The 20,254-nt window shown below is 52.7% G+C and overlaps 1 protein-coding gene across 1 annotated transcript in view; it reads right to left on the bottom strand.

Annotated features, from left to right (window-relative positions):
* SNED1 (sushi, nidogen and EGF like domains 1) overlaps nucleotides 1-20,254 on the bottom strand; it is an 83,760-nt gene that overhangs the window by 4,827 nt on the left and 58,679 nt on the right. Inside the window, 10 exon segments of the mRNA XM_035726645.1 lie at nucleotides 4,054-4,141; nucleotides 4,770-4,886; nucleotides 14,094-14,207; nucleotides 15,789-15,871; nucleotides 15,954-16,098; nucleotides 17,218-17,434; nucleotides 17,436-17,499; nucleotides 18,336-18,385; nucleotides 18,387-18,431; nucleotides 18,433-18,454. Coding sequence (XP_035582538.1) covers nucleotides 4,054-4,141; nucleotides 4,770-4,886; nucleotides 14,094-14,207; nucleotides 15,789-15,871; nucleotides 15,954-16,098; nucleotides 17,218-17,434; nucleotides 17,436-17,499; nucleotides 18,336-18,385; nucleotides 18,387-18,431; nucleotides 18,433-18,454 — 945 coding nt within the window.

Here is a 20,254-nt window from a genome sequence, read left to right as displayed (position 1 = left end):
GTCACTGTGCAGGTGTTTGAGGGAAAGGCCATTATTTTCTTAATAAAACTTTACCTCATAGGGATGTGTTAAAATGTCTAACATAAAAGTCCTATAATTTAAAAAAAATAACTTAGGTATGATTTACATAAGATACATCCATTTTAAGTGTACATTTTGAGGAGTGTGGACAAAATATTGTGATATTAAGAGATAAAATAAGAAATTTCAAGGACATGTTCTGCTTGAGGCAGTCCGGTCGGTGCTGGACTTGAGACAGTACAAGCTCACTCCTGGGTCCTATGAGTAGTTCTTAGAGAAGTTTGAGAGCCCTGGAGACGCAGGTGTTCAATGTGGGCAGTGTTGACTTCTAGCCCTGCCTCCCATTTATTAACTAGTCCACTTTGAGCATGTCTCTGGAGCTTAGACCTCAGTTTTGTGTGCAATGGGAGTCACTCATACTACCTCTCTCACAAATTTGTAGATGGTAGTGGAATAGGAAAGTGTTTTTGTTCTTGTTAAAGCTCTCAAATGTCAGAGCTGTTGAAAAGAGAGATCCAGGGAGTTTGATGGGCAAAGCTCCAACTCATGCTCAGTGTGGGAGAGCCCTTGGGATTTAAGCCTTTGGTGAGACTTCCACTTTTGGCCATCAGGCAGTAACTGGATCTGGAATTAACCCCCAATATGAACAACCAGAGAATTGGACAAAATATGAAAAGCAGTTCTTTTCAGATGTTAGGAAGCAGTGCAAGACTGTGATTCTTGAGAGAAAGGAAACATGAAATGAGCTCTGATCTCCCTAGAATTCGGTCCAGAAGCACTTTTTGGGTTACATTGCAGGGTGGTGGTAGGGGGAGGGGGTGGGGTAGAAGCCAAGCTGGGGTCACACTGAATTGAGGAGGCAGAGGCAGCTGGAGTCTGTGGGGCGCTGGGGAGGAGGGAGCTATGCAGAGGAACAGCTCCTGGGGCTGGGACAGGGATTCCCCTGAAGATGAAGCTGTGCGTGCATAGGTAGAACCCTGTGAGGCTGGGCAAGGAGAACTACCGAGAAGCTGAACAGCAGAGCTCCTGCAGTCCATTCGTAAAACAGAAACTCCAGGAAGGCCATGGCTTAGAAGTAGGGCAAAATTAACCCAGAATAAAGGTTAAACCACCCTAAAAGAGGCTTCCAAAGGCTCAGACTAAAATTAACCGCCTTGTAGACAAAACTAAACATTCTGGGAAATAAACACAAAACTTAGCATTCAGGACCCAAAGGTTAAAATGTCCAGCATCCAACAAAAAAAAATGACAAGATATTCAAAGGCTCATACAAAGCATCAAGAAAATGTGACCCATAAGCAGCAAACAATAATTGAGTAGAAAGACACCCAGAGGTGAGAGGAATGGCGGGAACAGCAGACAAGACCCTTAAAACATGTGCTACAAATTTGCTCCCACCTGTTCAGTGATGAGAAGAGAAACAGAGGGTCCAAGAAAGAACTAGATGGGATTTCTAGAGATGAGAGGAACCAGAGTATGAAGTGAAGGTCTCACTGAATGGGCTGAGTGGCAGGTTTCTAACAACAGTGCCGAGGACAGACCATGGAACGCAGAGGCCCAGCTGTGGAATCAAGGCACAGCGAAGTAGAAGGACGGTGTCAGTCTGACACCTGTGTGACTGGAGTTGCAGGAGAGGAGAGAAGCAGACAGACGGGAAAAACACCTGAAGAACTAATGGCCCCCATTTTCCAGATTTGGTGAAAGCCAAGACCCCAGAGATAGAAGCTTAACAAGCTCTTGTGAGCAGACACACACACACACGGCCGCGGCACGGCACACCACAGTTAGTTTCCCAACAACAGTAGCGAAGGGGAGATGTCAGAGCAGTCGTGGGGCCAGGCGCGCGCTCGTAGCTGAGAGTGAGCACAGCCACACCTAGTCAGAAGACCCGGAACGGCCACGCTCGGGCGCCGAGGGGAAGAACACAGTTGCCAGCCAGGAAGTCTATGTTCGGCAAACAGATCCTCCAGAAATGAAGGTGAAATAGAACCCTTTACACACAGACCAAAGCAGAGAGGATTCATCACCGGCAGACCTGCAGTACATGAAATGTCACAGTGAATTCTGGGGGCAAAGGCCAGTGGCACCCGAGGGCATCTCAGGTCTCAAGGAATACCAGGTGCCGGGAATGGCAGACACGGAAGGAAGAACAAAAGACGTTCGACACTCAGCAGTTTTTACAAGGATAGTTGTCTTTGAGGTCAAACATACCATACTGTGTGGGTCATGGACTATGTGCGAGTAGCGCGTCCGGCTTGGAGAGCTGGGAGTGCGAGGGGAAATGGAGCCCACTGCTGCAGGGGCCCTTCTGGGACACTGAGGTGGGAGAGCACAGCCAGCGGGTATGGGGCTTGCAGGGGCATATTGCAAACCCACAGCAGCTACTAGAGGCTTAGACCAGACAAGTGTAACCAGGGAACCAACAGTGCTGGCAAGTTAGAAGCCTAAGGAACAATTAATCCCAAAGTAGGCAGGAAAAGAGAAAAAAAGGAAAAATCAGATGGGACACATAGAAAGCACACAGCAATATGGTGCATTTAAACCCAATCACATCAGTCATTACAGTAACGTGTAAATGATGTAGACACTCCAGTAAAAACTGGAGATGTCCGATGTAAAGCCGAATACAAGAACGTGATGTTCAGACGCATATGGTTTAGAGTGAAAGTATGGGAAGCTGTTGATGGGTCCGGGGCTCTTGTTGTCAGGTACTTGGTGGTCCTAGCAGGTCACTAGCAGGTACTGGGGTCACTGGTACAGTTGGAACAGGGCGGGGGGCACTGCGGATTAGGGCTGCCATTCCACAGAACCCAGATTCAGACGGTCTGTACACATGGATCCTCAGGGCCCAGTGCAGATCAGGATGCCCTGTGTTTTCCTGCTCTGGGGTAAGTCGGGCTTCATGTCCAAGTTCAAATCAAGCCTTCTGCATGGTTTCCCTGCATCCCACCCAGAATGACCTTCAGACACGTAATCGAACAGTTCACTCCTCGGCTTGGCATCCTCAGCAGCTCCCCATTTCAAAAAAACACATGCCAGAGTCCTTACAAGGGCCTCCAAAGCCCTGCTGGATTCCCCCTGCCCTGCCCGACTACCGCTCCCCCTTGCTCCCCTCCAGCCCCAACTTGCTGCTCCTCAGACAAGCAGACATGCTCCTGATTTTGGGCCTTGGCAACTGATAATTTGACTTTCTGGAATGTTCTTCCCTCAGATATCCCTCACCCCCTCCATATCTGTTCAATGTCATGTTTCCGTGAGGCTTCCCTTGACACCCTGTTTAATGCTGCAGCCGGCCCCTCCCTGTCCCCAACCCTGGCTCTCCTGGGCCCAACTCTTCATCTCTTCCTTTTCCCCAGCCCTGACCGCCTTCTAGAACACTACATAACATCCTCCTGCTCCTTGTGCACGGCTTCCCTTGTCTGGAATGTGACGATCGCGAGGGCAGGGCTTGGGCGGGTTCTGTTCACTGGCATGTGCTGAGTGTCTAGAGCTGTGCCTGGCACACAGTAGGTGCTTTTAAGAATTTGCGGACTGAATAGATTGTAAGTGTGAACCACAGAGTCACAGAGTGTTAGCAGGAAAGGTCCTATGAGGTGAGCCAGGCAAGCTCTCCCTCTACAGCCCATTTTACAGATGGGGAAACAGGCATGAATGTCCTGACTTCACGGCAGGGCGGAGACTCGAGTTCCCCCGTGCTGCTGTTGATCTTTCCAGGGGGCTCTGAAGCAGAGAGGATAGGAATGGCATCTCCTGGCATCGATGTATCCATGGCCCTGCCATCCAGTGGCGAGGGACTGATGCCACTCGAGGGAAAGCAGGCCCCGGGGCTCAGGAGCCGGGAGACTGTCATTCCCTGCACAGGCTCAGTGCCTCCGGATTCGCCACGTGGAGGGAATGGGTGCAAACCCCCGTGCGACCCTGACCCCTAGAGCTCCTCAGGGCTTATGAGCGTGGGTGTGCTGGACTTTGTGAAGGCACTTCTGGAAGTCAGGAACTTTCCACAAATGTGGTGAAAGCAGGAAAGAAACTTACATGTGGTGACAGGCACCTCCTTCCCAGACCGGCACGGCCTTTGTCTCTGAGAAGAGCCGAGTGCAGGGCTGGGGCACCTTTTTACAGGCTGCCGGCACAAAGGAAAAGGGGCTTACAGGGACGCCATGCTGAGAAAGCGCTCTTCCTGCACCCTGGGACGGCACCCTTCCTGCAACCTCGGGGGCTGCTTGAGTCCTGGAAGCCCCCAGGCTGCTTTCCCTTAGGGCTGGCGGGAGTCTCTTGACAGGCGTTGGGATGGTGCAGCTGGGGTGGGGGCTCCTGTCCACCCACCTCCCATCTTCAGTCCCACATTCTTCTTAGGGAGGGAGGCCTGTGGCTTTTTGCCCTCTTACCACCACGTCTGGCCCCTGAACCAAAGAGCCCCCTGTACCCACCTCTGGCTCTGGGGCGCTCCATGTCCTTTGCTTTCTGGCTGCCCCCAGACCCCCCCCCCCCCGCCCCGAACTTGTCTGGGCAGCACCGTTCACCCTGGCGGTTCGGGGCAGTGAGAGGCTGAGTGGCTCACTGCCTCTCAGTATCCCTACGTGGGCACTCGGAAGTCTGGGGCACTGAGGCTGGGTCCCTGTCCTGGCACCTCGAGGTTTGAGGTCCTTGTGGCAAAGCCACCCTGGGCCCAGTGGGCCCAGAATACCCTGCTGTGACAAGTGTCTTGAAGCCCTGATGGTCCCCATGGGAGGGAGTGGTCCCCGACTCACCGAGCTCACAGCGTCTGCCTTTGAATCCCGGGTTGCAGTCACAGCTGTGGGTATCCACACCTGGCACGCAGGTGCCTCCGTTCTGACAGGGGTTTTCTGAACAGTTCCCAGGGGTGTCTGCGGACAAGCCACGAACAGTTAGTTGCCAGGACCCCAGAAGGAGGCCTGTCAACATTTCCATTTCTCTGTGCCCCTCTCTTTCTCTTGTTAAAGAATTTCAAAGCGGTTCACAGAAACCATTTCACCTTTAAATACAGCAACTGTCTAATATGTACAGACTTTACAAACTTTTATATAAGCACAATGCTGTTATTGGGAAATCAGCAGTAGCTCCTTAGTACCCTAAGAATTTGCAGTCCTTGTTCAGGTTTCCCCAATCATCTTAAAACCTCATTTCCAGCTGGTCTGATCTCATTAGGGTTCATAAGGACACACTGCTGTAGTTTGATGTGTCTCTTAATCTGTAACTTTTTATCTTCCTCGCCTCTGCATTTATTTTTTTTCCCTCTGCATTTATTAGAGAAACCAGGTCATTTGTCCTGTAGAATGCCCCTCCTGGATTTTACTTTATGCTTTCTTGTGGCATTAACTCATCCCCCATCGCCACATTTCCTGTAAACCAATAATCAGAGAGAGGGGCTTGATAGGATTCAGGTTCACGCGGTCTTTGCAGGACTGCTTCACCGTTCACCCACTCCAGGAGGCATGACAGGTCTCCAGTTCCAGCTTTAGTGATATGAGGACCGATCACGGGTTCAGCATTGGCAGCCTGATTAATCCAGGAGAAAATTCTGATGGGCTCTGCACCAGATGGCTCGAGTGGCCATGGAGGTCTTGAGTCTAGGTCGCAGATCCATCACGAGGGCCGCATCTAACCCAGCCTGTCACTCTTCTCTCTCTCTAGCCAGAAAGTCTATGAAGACCTGTTTTCCCTTGCCCACCACGTGGTCACCCTGAATTATAGTCCATCCAGGCAAGGCCAGACAAATGCTTCATTCCTGTCCTTGATTTGTACACTTGCAAAGTAAGCGTTGGTCCCCAGCCTGCTCTAGGGACCAGCACATTGTGCTTTCTTTCAGCGTCATCATGAACTCATAGATTCTTACGTATTTGAAGAGGGTCAGTCTGCTGCTGCCATTAGTCTTTTCAATGCCCCAATTATTCATCCTCAGCCTGTGGGAGCCTTCCGGGTTGACTCCTGTGCCCTTTAGACACAATCCCAGTTGTTTTTGAAAAGTTTGCTTGTTTTACAAGTACGTCCTGGCACGTTTTGTCCATATTCTTCTTCAGGCTTGGAATCAGCCACCTCTCAAAGACCTCTGGTTCCTTTTATTGGGCACCTAGAGCCCACAGTCTGGGTGGCCAAGGTGCTCACTGCTGCTGGGGTGTCAGTGCTTGAGGCCTTTTCAGTAGACAGAACTAGGAACTTAGATTTAAAAATAAAATAAACAAATTGTTCGCTTATATCAATAGTTAAGGGAGGGGCTCCTGGGTGGCTCAGTAGGTTGGGTGGCTGCCTTCAGCTTGGGTCGTGATCCCGGGATCCTGGGATCGAGCCCTGCGTTGGGCTCCCTGCTCAGCGAGAGCCTGCTTCTCCCTCTCCCTCTGCCTCTGCCTGCCGCTCTGCCTACTTGTGCTCTCTCTCTCTCTCTGTCAGGTAAATAAATAAAATCTTTAAAAAGAAATAGTTAAGGGAAACACAGGACTTTTACTTAACTTCCTTGATTTTAAAAAAATTTTTTTAATTTTTTGGGGGGTTTCCTGTTTTTATTTAAATTCAGTTAATTAACATACAGTGTATTATTAGTTTCAGAGGTAGAGGTCAGTGAGTCATCAGTTGCAGAGAACACCCAGTGCTCATTCCATCACGTGCCCTCCTTCATGCCCATCCCCCAGTTTCCCCAGCCCCTCCCCGAACAACCCTCAGTTTCTTTCCTATGCATAAGAGTCTCTTATGGTTTGTCTCTTTCTCTGATTTCATCTTGTTTTATTCTTCCCAGGTTTGTTTTTTTTTCCTAACTGGAATCATGCTGTATGTATTGTTTTTTGATGTGCTTGTTGGAGATGTTCTCAGCCTTGCACACTCTTTTTATCCATTCTATAGTCCACAGAAATAGTGTCACTGTTTGGGTTGCTTCATTCTGCTGTTATAATTATGCCCACTTTTGTGCACAAACTTGAGCACAGGGGCTGGAATTTGAGGGAAAGAGTGTCAGTTTGAGCCGCTGGTAACCTGAGGTGGAGGCGTGTTGACTTGGCATTGAGCAGGTGGCAGGCAGTGCATGCTGACTTGGGCAGGAGGGCGGCGGGACTGTGAATTTGGGACCCCCTGGCCTATGGCATTGTGTATGATGGGGACGTGGCTGGTTTTGCTCCTGGTCATGAATTCCCTTAACTTTTGTTTTTCTGGGAAACTCTCTCTCTCCTTCTATTCTGAATGAAAGCCTTGCTGGATGGAGTATTCTTGGCTGTAGATTTTTTTGTTTTAGCAGTTGGAATTTATCATGCTGTTTCCTTCTGGCCTGCAGTTTCTGCTGAAAAATCCACCAATAGCCATATGGGGTTTCCCTTGTATGTCACTGCTTTCCTTTCTCTTGGCTGCTTTTAAAATTCTCTTTCTCACTACTTTCAGCCATCTTATTTACTTTGTGTCTTGGTGCAGACCTCTTTGGGTTGGTTGTGTTGGGGGCTCTCTGTGCCTCCTGGATCTGGATTTCTTTCCTTCCCCAGATTCAAGAAGTTTTTGGCTATTATTTCTTCAGACAAATCTTCTGCCCCCTTTTCTCGCTCTCCTCCTTCTGGGATCCCTATCATGCGACCGTTATGCTTGACAGTGTCACTCAGTTCCCTGGGTCTCTTCTCTTTTGTGTATTTCTTTTCCCACTCATCTGCTTGGCTTGATTACTTTCCACGACTCTGTCCTCCAGGCGGCTGATCTGTTCTTCTGCTTCCTCTTGCTTGCTATTTATTCAGGTGGTCTATTTTTATTTCCATTTAGTGAGCCCAGTAGCTCTAATTGGTCTTTTTTTTGTCTCCTATCTCTTGGTGGAGGGTCTCATGGAGGTCCTGCACTCCTTTCTCAATTCTAGCAAGTATCTTTATGAGCATTACTTTAAATTCGCTATCAGACATATTACTTATCTCCATTTCACTTAGGTCTCCTGCTCTTATTTTGTTCCACTCTTTCATTTGGGACATACTCCTCTGTCTCCTCATTCTGTCTCTTGCGTTGTCTGTTTCTCTGTGTTAGGAAAGTCAGCTATGTCTCCTACACTTAAAAGTAGTGGCTTTATGAAGAAGAGGTTCTGCAGCGCAATGTCTCCTTTTCACCAGAAAATAGTACTTCAGGGGGTGTCTCCTATGTGTGTTGCTCCTGGGGTGTCCTACCGTTGTGGCTGGGACGTGTTTGCCTTCAGTCCAGCCTGCTATGACTGTTTGCATGTTGAGGGCAGAGTCTGGTGCCCGTGGTGTTACTGGGCCTGTCTGGGGCTGTCTTGGGCTTGAGTCGAGTCAGACTAGGTGTTTGCCAGAGATGCAGTAGCACCAAACTGCAGGCACTTTCCCTATGTTGTCCCTGGAGAAGCTTTTGTTGGTGGGTGGGGCCTGCAGTCAGACCAGCTGCCTGCCCCCAGCCCACTGCTGGGGTCACAGTCAGACGGGTGTGTGGTTATCTTCCGCTCTCCCTGGGGCAGGACTCACTTTGGAGTGGTGCTGACCTTGTCTGCACTGCGCACACACTGCCAGGCTTGTGGCACCGCTTTGACGGGATCTTGCCAAGAGTGATCGGAGGTGGCGGATCTGCTTCTTTGTGGCCTCTTGTCTGTGCCAGGCTGTGGAGTCTGTTCTGCCAGTTTTTGGGCTGCTTCCTGGGTTATTTATGCCAACATGGGTGCTGTCTAGGCGGCCACATGGCAAGAGGTGAGCCCAGGGTCATCCTACTCTGCCACCTTCCCAGCAGCCTCTCAAAAATTTTTAATTTTTTAAAAAGATTTTTTTTGAGAGAGAGAGAATGAGTGGCGTGGGGAAAGGGCAGAGGGACAAGCAGACTCCCTGCTCAGCGGGCAGCCCCACTCAGGGCCTGATTCCAGGACCCTGAGATCATGACCTGAGCTGAAGTCAGATGCTCAACTGAATGAGCCTCCCAGGTACCCCTTAACTTCCTTGATTTTATGTTGTATTTCTTTACACTGAAAATCTTGGTGACATTGATATAATTATTTTCATTATCCCACAATGTACATGTAACAGTTCTAAAAAAAATATTACCAGTACTAGCATTAAGAGCTTTGAGTGCCACTTTAAATTTCTTGGTGTTCTTCTTGTAATAAGAATTTTTCTTAGAATATATCCCTCTAGGAATGAATAGTCAGAAAGCTGTTTTTAAAATCACTTGAAATACCTTTTTCCTGTGTGGTTATGCCATCAACATGATAAAGGAGTTTATTTCAGTTTGCTTTCAATGTTTAGGTCTTGCTTTTTATGTGTGTCATTAAAATTTTTTTTCTTGGTTCTAAAATGTAAACTATACAGATCCATTCGGAGAAGTCTAGCATCCATCTCCATACTTTTACTTCCTTGTTCTTTCCTTCCTCATATAACCATTTTATTAATTTTATTTCTTTTTAAATATAAGAAAATAGGTATATTCATATTTCCCTTCCCACTTTCCTACACAAAGTGGATACCCTAGACACTGTTCTGCACATTACATTTTAAAAACTGCTTTATTGAGATATAAGATACATACCATATAATTCACCCATTTTAAGTTTTTAGCATATTCAGAGATATGTACATCCATCACAGTAATCAGTTTTGGAATGTTTTTATCATTTTCCCTTTAGCTGTCACCCCCCATACCTCTACCCCTACCCTCAGTCCCAAGCAACCACTGGTCTACGTTCTGTCGCTGTAGATTTCCCTATTCTGGACTCATATGAATGGAATAATATTATATGGAGCCCTTTGTGACTAGCTTCTTTACTTAGTATGATGTTTTCAAGGTTCATCTTGTAGTTTGTGTCAGGACTTCGTATGGTCGGATAATATCCATCATGTGGATAGATCACATTTTGTTTATCCATTCTTCAGCCAGTGGACATTTTGGTTGTTTCCATCTTTTGGCAATGGTGCATAATGCTATTACGAACATTCATGTCCAAGACCCTGTGTGGGCATCTGTTTTCATTTCTCTTGGGTATATACCTAGGAGTGGGATTTTCTGGGTCATATGATAACTCTGTGTTTAATTCTTTGAGGAACTACCAGACTGTTTTTTTACCCCAGAGCAGCTGTACCACTCTGCATTCCCACCAGCAGTGTTTGAGGTCCAGCTTCTACACATCCTCACTGTGCTTGTTGCATCTCTTCATTCCAGCCATCCTAGTGACTATGAAGTGGCGTCTCATTGTGGCCTTGATTAGCATTTCCCTGATGACTGATGATGTCAGTCATCTTTTTCATGAGCTTGTTGGCCATTTGTGTATCTTCGTTGGAGAAATAAGTGTTCAGATCCTTTGCCTATTTCTTAATTGGATTATTTCCTTTTATTCGGTCATATGAGTTCCTTATATATTTTAGATACAAATGTCTTTCAGGTATATGATTTGCAAATATTTTCTGTCATTCTGTGGGTTGCCTTCTCATTCCTTGATGGCATCCTTTGAAGCACAAAAAGCTTTACATTTTGAGGGAGTCCAGTCTGTCTTTTTTTCGTCTTTTGTTGCTCATGCTTTTGGTGTCATATCTAAAATCTTTTGCCAAATCCAAGGTCATGAAGATTTATGTCTGTTTTTTTCTAAGAGTTTTATAGTTTTAATTCTTAGGTTTAGGTATTTGATCTATTTTTAGTTAATTTTGTATATGATGTGAGGTAGGGATCTGACTTCATTCTTTTGCATGTGGATATCCAGTGTTCCCAGCACCACTGGTTGAAGACTGTTCCTTCCTCCATTGAATGGTCTTAGCCCCTTGTTGAAATCAGTTGACCACAGATGTATGGGTTTATTTTTTGACTCTCAATTCTATTCCATTTATCGTAAGTCTTTGTGCCAGTATCTCACTGACCTGATTACCATTGCTTTGTAGTAAGTTTGAGAATGGGTGTCAAATAGGACATGAAATTTAGACACTATAAACAATTGTCCGGAGATATTTTATGACAACCTTACAGGACATGGCAGTGTGCAGGGGTACTTAGAACCTGTGAGCCTGTGCCAGTAGTACTCACTCTTTGTAACTGGGGCACCAGGCTGCAGAGCCTGACTGATAATTCGTTCCATTCCTGGGCAGCTAAGGCCTGAAACCTGCAGTTCCTGAAGCAGTGGGGTTTCTACCAGGGCACTGCCCACTATAGCCTCATCCTGTGAAGTCAGCCCCCCTGAATCCTGAGTTTATCATGACACACATCCCCATTAAAGTAAAAAAACCAAGAAAACAAAAAAACAAGCCCAGAGAGATGGCTGTTTTGAATAGGGTGGGGGCAGCGGTAGGACTGCAGTCTGGGTGGTGGCAGTGGGTGGCTCCTATGTGACAATAAGTTACCGAGTACAGAGACTTAAGCTCTGCCCTTGCCTGCTATCGCCCAAGGGTGGAAACTGCCTGCCTCTCTCCGGTGTCCAGGGGATAAAACCAGGAGAGTTCCAAAGCCCCGATGGGGTGAGAATTTGGGGAAAACAGAAAGAATTCTTTGACAGCCTCAGTGTCCACTCCAGATCCGCATGGTGGCAGGTTACAATCCTGGGGACCCTCCTCCATGAGCTTCCCCTAGGAGCTCGAAGGTGTGGCCCTAACCTGGAGAATTGCCTGATGAGGAAATGCCAGTCAAGAGTGTTAATTGTGCTCGTTGGGTGTCTAGGGCTCTCTGGAGATCCTTCTTTCTGTGAGAAAGGAAAGTCTAACAGCTTCCAGAGGAAGTGAGCAGATAACCTACAAGGAAACAAGAGCAAGACTGACACCCATGGACAGCAGCACTGGACAGAAGATAACAGGGGAAGTGTTTGAAGAACTGAAGGTAGAGGACCTCTGAACCTCGAATTTTATACCCACTCCAATTGCCCTTCAAATAGGAGAGCTACTAAGAGCATTTTCAGGCATAGAGGGCCTCAAACACTTGGCCAGGTAAAGTACAAACAAGTACTTTGATGGGACTCGACAAGCTGATTGTAAACTTTTATAGAAATGCAAAGGACCAAGAGCAGGCAACACTGAGGTCAAAGTGAGCAGGTGGGCACTGCAGGACAGCAAGCCTCGCCTCACCAAAGATAGTGCCGTTGAAACCCCTGGTGTTGGCTCCAGGAAGTCCAAACAGTGCAACAGAGCAGTGGACCCAGAGCCTTTGGTCAATTCCAATGAAAAGATGCTTGACCGTATCAGCATCCAAAAGACACAAATCCAGATCCCAAGGGGCACACTTCACACCCATACTGCTGGCAGGATCTGGAAACCCAGCAAGATCAGGTCTGGAGAGACTGGATTAACCATGTCTCTTGATCACAGCTGGTGGGACCGTAAACTGATGTCCTCACTTAGAAAACAACTTAGGGTTCTCTTGTGATTTGGGCTTTCAGGCGTCCCAAGCCCTAGCATTTGTATTCTCGCACATGTGCAAGAAGATGTATGTAAAAAGAGCAGAGCGGCCCTGCTCAGGGCCCTGCTGAGCCAAGCCGATGAGGCTGGGGTGAAGTCACCCGCGGACCAGACGCTCAGTAGTGAGTGAGTGAGCTGTGGCCGCACGCAGCAGCACTGACCAGCTCACTGCAGACGCGGGAGAGGACACATCGGGGAGGCTGTGCACAGCCAGACACTCACCTTGAAACGAGAAACCTACAGCTGTTCAGGCACACGTGGGTATGTAGTGCGAGCCCTTCTCCCCTTTGCCCACCTTGCAGCAGAGCAGAGGGACTATAAACACAGAATCCAGGCTCGAGGTTCACGGGGGGACAGCAGCAAGATACGAGTTCCTATTCATGTTCTAGTTCATGGTCCGGTTCCAGATCTGAGGCCGTCATCTTAGCAAAGGCTAACTTACTAAACTAAACAAAAGGGGCTGTCATGGACCCATACTAGATGTAACAGGAACGAAAAACCATGATTCACTGGGCACACCTGGGGGCTGTTAATGATTTTTTTTCCCCATTTATCACCTAAAATCACTTTTGCCCCTCCCCCAGCCAGCCTGCCTCCCTCACGTTTGCAAACGCTGCAGACTCTGCAGGGACATCTGGGGCCAGTCTGGTGCCACCTTGCATCTCTCCCTCAGAAGGGACCCAGGAGAGTTCATTCACATCCCACTAGCTCCTGAGTTTTATGAAATGAAACGTCTGATATTGGGAAGGGCTAACATAACACAAACCGTCTGATGAAATGTGTGCTTGTTTCACTTGTGAAGCAACAGCGACATGCGTGTCTTTACTCTGAACCCCACCTTAACTAAGAGAATCATTCACTGGCTGCGTCGACTCACAGACCAGCCCTCCTGCTGCTCACCAGGGCCGACTCCTGCTTCAGGCCTCACACCCGGAGGGGGGCCTGCTGGGCTGCGGCTTTATTTGCCGCCACGCCCTCTGACGCAGGTGCTCTTGATGCAGCTCTCCTTGGGCAGCCTGAGGCAGGTCTGCAGGTGAGATGCGCCTTCAGAGGGGGCATCCTGGGCACTTGGCTCACCCTTAGCGAGTACCCTGCCTTCCTCGGGGTCTGGTTGATGCAGGAGCACAGTCTGAACCACTGGGTCCTAGAAGAACTGCCCCTGGAGGGACAGAGCCCCAAGGGTTAGAGAGAGGAGGGAAGGTAGAGCCAGAATCTGAATTGGTGTAAGGAACATGTGCCAAAAGTGAAATGCCCTGTAAGAATGTCCTGTAGAAGTGTCTCTGCGCCGTCTCACCAGACAGGCCCTGTGCCCTGTGTGGTCAGCAAGGCCCTGCTGGCCCCTTGCACCGAGCACGGGTGGTGGCCTGCCCAGCAATCCTCCATGTGGAGCATGCTCAGCAGCTGCCCCTCCATGACCGCTGCGTCCTGCTCAACATCTCCTCTGTGGAGAGGCGAGGGGTGAGCTCAGCTTTACGTGGAGGGAAGGAGGGGCTGTCGGCAATGGAGGGCCAGTCCCTCCGGGGCAGACCTGGGTAGTTTGGGAGGGTCTGCTCTTCAGGCTTGTTCCTTGTCTGTAAAAGTGTGGTGTGGTTCACCCCACCCTTTCTAGGACGGTGTGCTTGGCTGCCCCTTGGGCGGTGCTGAGTCTCCCACTTCTTCACTATGGGTGCCCCCCCCCCATGGTCCTTAAGGCCCCCTAGGATGTTCAGTGCTGCAAGTCCATGCCTGCTGACTTACTTTCCATGTCCTTGTCACTGCCATGTTCAGGAAGCTGGAGGGCCAGGCTGACCTGCTCAGGCACCTGCTTGGGGGTCTCCTCCGTGTTCTCAAGCTGCACTGGAGCTGTGGGTTCTAGGAGAAATCAGAATGTCCCAGCGTGCTGGCCCCGTAGCCTTCTGCCTCATGCCCAGGATTGTTTCTGGGCCACCTTCTTGAGCTGCTTCTCTCTCTCATGGTATAGAGATTGCCGTGGTGAGGGCTCGGTGTGGCCCATTCATCTGCTGGCCATCCCCACCACTGGGGCACAGAGTCCCCTGGGCCCCACAGCTGCCTCCAGTAGGACAGCTTTTCTCCAGGTGGGGGCCAGCCCTCACCCTCCTGCTGAACCTCAGTGCTGCTTTAGTGAAGGTCACCAGTGGCCCGAGGCTGGGCCAAATGTCCTATCTGACCCAGTGGCCCCATCCTTCTAGGTGGCTGATGCTGTGCTGTCCTTCTTATGGTCAAATTCCGCTCTCCTCTCCCTCCACCCCTGCTTCTTGGGGGCTATGGTGCCTCCTCCCCCTACATCTACCCTCAGGCAGACCTTGCACTTGGCCAACCCTATATGCAAGTTAGCTTCTCTGTGGGGTCCCTGCCTGTGCGCTTTGGCTTTTTATGACTGCTTCTGTGGCTTTAGGAGGGTGTCTGGGTCACAGCCCAGCCCGCCCAGCTTCCCAGACACCTCTTCCTGGTCATCATGTCCAGTGAGCCCTTCTGCTGCTCCTCCTCTGGTCGCCGGGGCTGCAACGCCCCCACCTGCTCATCGCTGTCCCTTTTCTTCCCTGGCCTGGGAATGTTTATGCTGGTTGAAAATTTTCACTAAACTGGTAGTTAGGTTCTGTGCCAGGGAATTCCATGAGAACAGGACCTGATTTACAGGTGAGGACGAGGCCCGGCTGCCCTGCCTGGGGTCCTGAGGGCCTTCGGCGAGGGCGGCGGGGGGAGGTGGCCAGTGGGCATGTTGCTCGTGGCCTGCTGTGCCACAGTCTTGGGCAAGACCTGCTGCAGACAGATGCCTGGCCCACCCCCTCCTGCTAAGCCTTGTGGGAAAGGGCCAGCCCATCTGGACCCATTGCCCATGCCCTGTGCTGCTGGGGCCAGGCCGAGCAGCCCACTGCTCTGCCACACGTGGTCCTGCTGGCCCAGGCTGAGCAGGATCTGAACCCGGGACACGGTCTCTTACTGTGACGGAGAGGTGCAGTCCGCAGACTGTGATGTGCATGCCAATCACCTGGCTCCTTATTAAAGACCGATTCCAACTGCACAGCTCTGGGTGGGATCCTGCCCGTCTAGGGGCCCCGGGCGAGGCTGGTGCTGCTGGTCCAAGGATCTCACTTTGAGCAGCAAGGGGTTAGATGGTGTCGTGCTCTCCTGCTTCCTGCTCACTAAGCTACCCTGTGACTCCTGGCTTGGCAAGCCCGGCTTCCGCGCCTCAGACCTCCTTCTGGCCCCGAGCCCTGCCAGCAGCTGTACTTCGACCCATCTGCTGTGTCGGGAAGGCCCCCGTGAGCCCGTGCAGCTGTGAGGGCCTGCGTGGTGTTGCATCCCTGCTGGAGGCGGTATCGGGCGCTGGGGGTGGTCTTTAAGTCCAGGTGTTAGGGGCTCGTCCCTCATCGTGCACGGGGACAAGGAGGAGGTGGCAGTGAGGCCCCTGGGGCTGGCCGAGGCACTCACGCGATCTCATGGTGGCCGATTTGCCAGGCAAGCCCCCAAACTTGGCACTCACTCGCCCTCTGCCGTCCACCAGCTCTGAGAACCTGCCAAGGGAGTCACCACGGGTCACCGCCGCGGAGTACATGCCTGGGGCCACGCGCTCTGGGGGGATGGCCGAGGCTGCACCTGGGGCCCGGGGTCTGGGTTTCAGGCGCGTCGCGGTCACTGAGCAGGCGCAGCTCTGGCAGGCGTGCGGGCGGGGGTCTGTTTCTGAGCACCCGGGGATGCAGTCCCTCCCTGTGCCAGCGTCTGTCAGCGCCGTCCCTCGAGGCTGCAGGTGGGTGGGAGGAGTGGGTGGCTGCTCAAGTCTCGTTCTGCCAGGCACCCCCAGAGGGGAGCACTGGAGACGGCGTGCGCGGCCCCAAGGCCTCATGGTGGCTTTGTGGGGCCTCATGGTGGGTTTGTGTCTTCCTAGGAAGCCCCAGGCCCTGCTCCCTGCCCACCCCCCTGCATCCCATCCCAGGAGTCACAGGGCCAGCTCGTCTAGCCCACCCTGGACCCCAGATCTCCACCTGCAGGGCATGGCCAGCCACTTGGACCTGACAGAACACCTGAGAGAGGCCCCCCCACAACATGCCCGGAGAGTGAGGGCAAGGCTTCTCTGTGGGTCCTTGTGCCCTAACTGTGCCCCCCAGCCCTCCCTCAGGCAGGTGTGCCTGCAGCTGCGCAGGGTCTGACCCTCCTGCCAGGTGCCCATGTGTCTGCTCTCTGGCGCTCTGTTGTGGCCCAGCCACTGTCCGCCACCCTGCTCCCTGTTGCCCTCCCCGAAGCATCCATCCAGATGCACCATCTCCCCACAGCATGTCTGTGCTCCAGCATAGCAGCAGGGTTGTGCAGGATCTGGTGGGGCCCTGTGGGCCTCCTGGGCACTGAGGAGCAGACCACATCCTTCGTGTGGCCTGAGGCTCTGCGCTCCTCAGCTGTTTCCCCCCCCTCCACCTGTCCACCTGAGTCTTCCTTCCTGCCTCTCCCAGGCCGCCCCTCCTGTGGCCATCCTTCTGCCCAGAGGCTCCTTGTGGGTCAGGCCTGGCTGCAAGGCCACTCCCTGGGGACAAGGTCAGGAGCAATATGCTTATGTCTACAAATTCCCAGTGCACGGACCCTGCACTAACTGTCCATGAGTCCTTCCCTCCTCACCGATTTTCACACCCCCAAATTCTCCTGTGTGAACACAGTCCTGCTTTGCGGTTGTCTGATGTCACTGGGACAGTGTCGCCTGTGCGGGTGCTGGGGCTGAGCTGTCTCCTGGGCAAGGATGCCACACCCCAAGGAGGGCAGCCCAGGCCGCTGTCCTGCTGGGGGCCCGCAGTGAGCACGAGGGGCTGGGCCGTCTTCCTGGCCCCATCAGCGGCCGCCCCTGCCCCACTGTCCCTGGCAGGACCGTACTTACAGGTGATGATGTAGAGGTGAGCAGGCTCGCTGTGCAGTTGGTCGCCCTCAGTGCTCTGCACGGCGGTCACCGACAGCTGGTAGCGCCGTCCTGGCAGCAGGTCCCGCACCGTGTAGGACGTCAGCCTCCCGTTAGGGACGTAGCGGCTCTTGGTGCTCTGGCTGGTGGTCACGTTGATGACGTACGCCTCCAGCAAGGTACTTGGAGTGGGGGTGTCCCCAGACCACATGGGCAGAGGTGGCCGTGACTCTGGCGGCTGTCAGGTTTGCTGGCGGCAGGGCCCTGATAGGCACGGAGCAGGGGAGGGAGGTGAAAGGGGCCACCACCAAGTTTAAAAAGATCTGACACGACTGCTGAAGTCTCCCAGAAGCCCCATGTGGTCATGATGGACAACCTGACAGTCCTAAAGGGTGATGTGGAGGGGTGTTTGCAGCTGGGTCAGCAGCAGCGCATTCTTCTGCCCGAGAGGCCCCCCAGCATGCTGCCTGGAAGCAGCCACGGAGGCCCCGTCCCTGGGCAGCCTGTCAGCATATTCTTTTGATTCCTTAAGCCTGGCTGTGTGCACCCTCCCCTGGGGTGTGGGAGGGGGCCAGACGGGCAGGGAGTGGGCCGGGGTCCCCGCACTCAGGGTCAGCGCCAGGACTTGAGCTGGCCCTCACCCCCCCCCGCCCCCCCGCCCCGCCCCCTGCCCATGGGCTATCCATGCGCCTCCCCGAGCCGGGCTGTTCTGGAACCTGAAACCGAGGCCCTGGCCAGACCTTCCCTCACCACGCACCCCTCCTTGTTCACGGGTCCCCCTGGCGTGGACAACATGGCACTCTGGCCCCCTCCATATTGGGGTGGTGAGGGCCAGGCCTCCTCCCCACCAGATACCATGAAGATCAGGGACTGGACAGTGTGGACATTCACCTGCATGCCCTCTGGCCTTTTGCTTCTGACCCCTGTCTGGTAGGAGCCCAGGAGCCTTTGGGTGCTGGGAAGCAGAGGGCTTCCTGGCATGCCCACCCTTCCTGGCGCCTGTGGGGAAGACCTCTGGTGTGCCAGGGCCACTTTGGTAGGACTCAGGCTGGAGGGAGGTGAGAGCTTCCAAAGGTCCCACAAAACCTGAGGTCATGTACTCACGAGTCCACACGTGCAGTGGGGCCGAGGCCAGGCTCTCGGTGGGAGGGCTCCTGTCCCCCACGCCCGCTGAGGGCAGTCACCTGGATGGTGTATACTCCTTCCTGGCAACAGGGCCCTGGGGGAGGGAGGCCAGGGAGAGACTCCACTGCCAGACTGTAACTCCTTCCACACAGGCGGGCCTAGTTGTGGGTGGTCCTGCAGGTGGGCCTCCAGAATGACCAGATTTGTGGCCTGAGACCCGTGTGTTCTTCAGGTGGGAGCTACTCCCTGGTCTGTCTGTCTAGTACAGGGCAGGGGTCAGGAATGGCCCACACCTGCCTGGGATGGCTAGGTGCAGAGACTGGTGTTCGGGCAGGAGAGGCCAGAAAGGGGCACTTGGAGGTCATTGTGCAGAAGAGGGTCAACAAGGAGGCCCCACCGCCCTTCTGGGTGGCCCTCTGCGGGAGTCCCGGCACCCTCATGGATGAGAGGACCTCGCTGCCCCCACACCTCTGTGCAGCGTGGTTCACGCTGAGCACCTGCTTCCTCCTGGGTGCCCCGAATCGACAGCAGGCAGGAGTGCCCCGGGCCCAGCCCCGATAAAAACCCTGGGCTCTGCGTCTCTCCCGGCTCCCCTGAAGACAGCACCTCACGCCTGGTGGTGGCCTGTGTAACTCCAGGGGGAGGGGCCCCGGAAGCTCAGCCCTGTCCCCCGACTTCTCCCTTCCTGTGCGTTGTACCATTTCTCTGTTATGAATCCCAGCTGGGGGCACGACCTCTGCTGAGTCTGGGGGGGCCCTGGTGAGTCACCGAGCCGGGTGGTCCTGGGGACCCTGACTCAGTCACCAAGTGCCCACCCAGGGCCTCACGTGTGTTTTTGTCACACCAGTCCTTGGAAGTGGTCAGGACATCAATCAAGAAAGGTCACGGCAACACTTAAAACACAAAGCAGAGTCTCGTTTCCAGCACAGCAGGCAAGCAAAATAGGGTCTTGGTGAGTCCGCCAACCAGAAATGAGCAACCGTGTGGGTGGCTCAGGGATGCGGACAGGACGAGTGCCCCGCCTGGCCTGGCTGGCCTGCCCCCGACCCCTGTCTGCCTTCCAGACACGCCTTCCCACGGCCACGGCCTGTGGCGGCTCTGGGCAGGATGTTGCTGGTCTGTCCCCACAGAGCCAGCCTGGGCGTCTGCTGTGTCAGAGGCGCAACTGAATAGGTGGGGGTTTCCTCAACTGGAGCTGTGTTCACTCTGCAGGCACAGGGACCCCAGCCGGACTTCTCCCCACTCTCCTCTCTTCTAGCACTGCTCCCAGCAGGTGTCAGAAGCCTCCCTGGCTGGCGAGCCACCTCCAGTGGGCCGAGGCCGTGGTCTGAGCCTTCACTGTGGGGCCGTTCCAGCTTTTACTTCAGTCCTCAGCCAGTCTGAATGACTGACGTTCCTGTGAGTTGTATTTACTTTGTAGTTTTGTTTGTATTTGATTTGTAATAATTAAGCGTAAGATGTTTATATGGCTAGCTTAAGGTTCTAACATACGATTTGAACAATATAAAAATTTAAGGCAAGTATAGGGGTGCCCTGTGCCTCCTTTTCAGAGGGGCCCACGTGACTCAGGCTAGGACAGCTCTGTGCTGCTCTTTGGGTGGCTCGGTCTCATCTGTGCAGGAGGCACAACCCCCCAAGTTTTAGAGCATTCCCTACTTTGTCAGGGCCCTTTTAAACACCTGTCTGGTAGCACCTGTGACGGGACAAGGCAGGACTGAGGCCTGGGACAAAGGGGGGCTCTGCCTGTCAGAGTTGAGCAGGTGCTTGGGCAACACAGGAGGTGCACACACCCCTGCTTCTCAAGGTGGGCAGGGCAGGTGGGGAGTGGCAGGGGAGGGGCACAGAGGGAGAAAGGAGGAAGCCCCAGAGCCCCCGAGGGAAGTGAAGGCCGGCC

The sequence above is a fragment of the Zalophus californianus genome, chromosome 3 (genome assembly GCF_009762305.2).
Source record: "Zalophus californianus isolate mZalCal1 chromosome 3, mZalCal1.pri.v2, whole genome shotgun sequence".
Lineage (NCBI taxonomy): Eukaryota > Metazoa > Chordata > Mammalia > Carnivora > Otariidae > Zalophus > Zalophus californianus.
The sequence above is the reverse complement of the archived record's forward strand: the minus strand, read 5'-3'. Positions and strand labels throughout refer to the sequence as shown.